The sequence below is a fragment of the Drosophila rhopaloa genome, unplaced genomic scaffold, assembly GCF_018152115.1.
Source record: "Drosophila rhopaloa isolate 14029-0021.01 unplaced genomic scaffold, ASM1815211v1 contig_133, whole genome shotgun sequence".
In the NCBI taxonomy this organism is placed as follows: domain Eukaryota; kingdom Metazoa; phylum Arthropoda; class Insecta; order Diptera; family Drosophilidae; genus Drosophila; species Drosophila rhopaloa.
Window position 1 is genome coordinate 1,046,523 of NW_025335010.1, and position 4,432 is coordinate 1,050,954.

Sequence of the window (4,432 nt, forward strand, 5' to 3'; positions counted from 1 at the left end):
GTTCACTTTTCGTGAAGCTTTTTTTTGACCTAGGTCCTCAGTTCGACGAAAAAAATACCACAAAATTTAATCGCGTTGCCAACCACCTGAAATGAACTTTGGGTGAACCCTAGCAAAAAGAATAAAAAATTTAATCTTTTGGCGTGCGCTTCTCATCGAGAATTTAAAAAAATGAAGGGAAAAAATCTGAAAACCCGCAAAAGTCGGTTGTGGAGTTTAATAGTTGGTGAGGAAAAAATTGGATTGATACGATGCGTGGAGTCGCGCCCAGAATTGTGGGACCTTTCAAATAAAAAGCATTTTAATGCAACTTTCATAAAAAGATCGTGGGAGGAAATAGCCTGGGAAATGGACAAAGATGGTAAATTATAATTGTACATTATTAAATATTTAAATACAATATTTATGTTTAGATAATAGTTGCAAGCTGGCGTGGAAGTCTCAGCGGGACAGTTATAAGTACCATAAGTGCAAGCAACCAAAGAGAGGAAGTGCTGAAGGAGACCCACTGGAGAAGCCAACAGGTGCTGCAGAGTGGGATTTCGCCCCCTACATGGGCTTCCTGCCGGTCTTATCCACGCAGAGGCAGTAGGTTCTGGCCAAAAATTTTGTGACATTATACTAATATAATATATTTTTAACAGAACAACCCAATCAATTTTAATATAATATATTTTTAACAGAACAACCCAATCTTTGTTTTCTGAGAGCGACGGAGCCCAAGCAATGGACTACTCCATAGACGAGTCTCACATCAGCATATTCCCCGTCGTCCACTTGGGGAATTCATCCCGCACAGCAGTCAAAATGGCAATAGACACCTGGAGGAGAATCACTCCAAAATGTTGCTTACTGATCCGATAAGTTGATCCAATATGGCGTTGCAGGTCTCCAGAGGCAAGAAATCTAAATGAAGGGATACAAAATATAAATATATTGTTATCTAAGACTAAATATTTAAAATCTAATTACTCTAAAACGATGGCCAACTTGGCTTTTATTGGTATAGCATCTGGGCGAGTGTTCCGTTTCGGTATAAGGTACTGCTCCACCATTCCAAAAAGAGTGTTAAAACTCTTCTGAGGCATAGGAAAGTTTTCGAAAAACATTGAGGGAGTCTGCAATAAGTTTTGAAACATTAAAATAATAAGAAAATATTTTTTAGTGCACGAATATTAATACATTATTGAACAGTATTACTTACGTCGGAAGCATATCGGCCTTTAAGGGCCCTTTCCTGCAGATATGGGCTCACCCAATATTTCCGCCGCTGTCCTTTGTCCTCTTCCTCCAATGCTACAATACATGCCACCATGCCGACAACCAAAATCACGCTTGTGTTTTTTGAACTCGACATTTTCGTTTAATTTAACTTTGGTTTTTTCTTTGTCAACAAACCCAGCTGATTGACAGTAAGACCGTAGTAAGCTCAGTTCGGATGAACTCTCGAAACTTTAATTCTAAGTGCAAGCTGATGACTTTTTATCGGGCGAATCCGATATATGCGACTTACACGTTAAGTGACAGCTCTTTGGATAGAATAACTCTTGTAAACGATCTTGGCGTTCTCTAAAACCAGAGAAGTGCTTGGATTTATTAAAAGGTGGTCAAAAGAATTTGATGATCCTTATTTGACCAAAACTTTATTTTTTTCGCTAGTCCTTCCGATTCTGGAGTATGGGTCTTCCGTCAGGAGACGGAATACATATTGGTCGTATTGAATCTGTACAAAAAACTTCCTTCTTTTTGCTTTACGGCGCCTAAACTGGGATGCAAATCTTAACTTACCTTCTTATTCTAGTAGACTTATGTTGATTAATTTACCCTCCCTAGCCAACCGTAGAAAGATGCTTGGTACTATCTTTATTTATAACCTTATACATGGTGATATTGACTGCCCCGACTTGATAAGTCGCCTAAACTTTTCTGTGCCAAGTAGATTAACTAGTAATTATATTCCCCTAATTGTGGATCTAACTATGCCTTGTTAGAGCCTTTCAGAGTATTATGTTCTGACTATAATAGACTTTTTCCTATAATCTCAAATCTTGACTCTCTGCCGCTCCTAAAACGTGTAATACATGCTTTATTGGCACAAGATTGATCTTACTATTATTTTTTTCCCCGGACCTTTACCTATATTTTCTTATCTCGCTTCTATCTTCTCGCGGTCTGTTGGGCGGGTTAGTGGGCCATAAGACTCCGCGCTAAAAAAAAAATGTAATAAAAAAAATGGTTTTTTAGATTTTTTTGGTTATTAATATTAATTAAAATTCCTGTTATTAATTTAAATCTAAATCTTAATTCTATATGCACTTTCAGGTGTGTGAAGGTCTCGGTGTTTATTTATTTATTTATTTTATTTTAACATTCTTATATATTTAACTATATTATATATTATATCTGAAGGTGATATTTGTGTATTTTTAATTTTTAGAATGGAGGTAATATTAGGCGGGAAGATGTGGATATTAAATGTATGTAACAACTGAAATGTGGGAGTGAGTTGTCGTTGTGGGGGAGATGGAGCTGTCCTAGTCGCGAGGAGTGACTTAGACCAACTGGAACATGGGTGATGCCCCTGCAAAAACGTCCGGGGCATCCTTGGTTGGGTGGGCGTGCTTGGCTGGGTCAACAATAGCCACCAAAACATTTTCAGGTCAATTATAATTTTTTACGGTGTTTACATTTTGTTTGTTTGTTTGTTAGTGATGAGCGATTATTTTGTGATGTGAGACAGTGTAGTCATCGACGTTTATGTTGCGGGCTGTGGCATTAGGGGGAATCCGCCCGGAGAGAAGACTGAGCTAGCGGCACTGCCAAAGAACAAAAAAGCAGTTCGTAACACACTGTACCAAGAAACCGAATTGAAATTTATGAGCGAGCAGTTATAAGTACCGCAAGAGCGCAGAAACTGCACGCTTAGAACTTTCAAAGCAAAGAGAGCGGGAGCGTAAATTAGTTATGCAAATTAGTGCATGCAAAAGCAACACTAAAAACAGCACTACGACTTTCGACGGTCAACGCACAAAAGAGAAACGGCGAGGTTACAAGAAAAGAAAACACAGAACAGAATTACGAAATTAAAACAATTTTTTAATGTTATTACACAAGTTCACAAAGATTTATAGTTCACTCGCGAAGCGAACGGAATTTAAATGTATGTAAGAAAATGAAAAATTGTTTTGTTTACCCTATCTCTAGAAACTTCCCAATTCCCAAATATTTGGAAGGAATCTTTTGTTATTCCTCTTTTAAAAAAAGGTAATAAGTTAGAAGCCAGTAACTACAGAGGTATTTCTAAGTTGTCAGCTATTCCTAAGCTTTTTGAAAAAATCTTTACTCCTCATTTGCAGCACCTTTGTAGATCAATCATTTCTCCGTGTCAACACGGATTTATTCAACGTAGATTCACAATCACAAACCTTCTAGAGCTTACTACATTTGTTATAAAGGGCTTCAATAGTAATTTTCAAACAGACGTCATTTACACTGACTTTAGTAAAGCATTTGACTCTGTAAATTATTTACTTCTAGTTCAAAAACTTGACTTGTAGGTTTTCCAGTTGATCTTCTTAGATGGATCTCAAGGTATCTGAATGGCAGGTCACAAAGGGTGCTTTTTAAAAATTCAATTTCTAAAATTCTCCGTGTTACATCCCTTGTGGGAGGGAGCCATCTGGGTCCAGATCGACGAAAACAGTACGCCAGTCATGAGAGAGAGCGAGAGGCAAACAGCTGGCGTTCACTCTTCGTGAAGCTTTTTTTTGACCTAGGTCCTCAGTTCGATGAAAAAAATACCACAAAATTTAATCGCGTTGCCAACCACCTGAAATGAACTTTGGGTGAACCCTAGCAAAAAGAATAAAAAATTTAATCTTTTGGCGTGCGCTTCTCATCGAGAATTTAAAAAAATGAAGGGAAAAAATCTGAAAACCCGCAAAAGTCGGTTGCTGGAGTTTAATAGTGAGGAAAAAATTGCATTGATACGATGCGTGGAGTCGCGCCCAGAATTGTGGGACCTTTCAAATAAAAAGCATTTTAATGCAACTTTCATAAAAAGATCGTGGGAGGAAATAGCCTGGGAAATGGACAAAGATGGTAAGTTATAATTTTACATTATTAAATATTTAAATACAATATTTATGTTTAGATAATAGTTGCAAGCTGGCGTGGAAGTCTCTGCGGGACAGTTATAAGTACCATAAGTGCAAGCAACCAAAGAGAGGAAGTGCTGAAGGAGACCCACTGGAGAAGCCAACAGGTGCTGCAGAGTGGGATTTCGCCCCCTACATGGGCTTCCTGCCGGTCTTATCCACGCAGAGGCAGTAGGTTCTGGCCAAAAATTTTGTGACAATATACTAATATAATATATTTTTAACAGAACAACCCAATCAATTTTAATATAATATATTTTTAACAGAACAACCCA

The 4,432-nt window shown here is 37.7% G+C and overlaps 1 protein-coding gene across 1 annotated transcript; it reads right to left on the bottom strand.

Moving 5' to 3' along the window:
• Window positions 1–442: 442 nt before the first annotated feature.
• LOC123037106 lies at window positions 443–1,357 on the bottom strand. Its single transcript, XM_044456601.1, has 3 exons — window positions 1,205–1,357; window positions 973–1,118; window positions 443–906 (listed from the first exon to the last, which is right to left on the bottom strand). The coding sequence occupies exons 1-3, from the start codon at window positions 1,355–1,357 to the stop codon at window positions 750–752; spliced, it is 456 nt and encodes a 151-aa protein (XP_044312536.1). The 3' UTR covers window positions 443–749.
• Window positions 1,358–4,432: the final 3,075 nt, after the last annotated feature.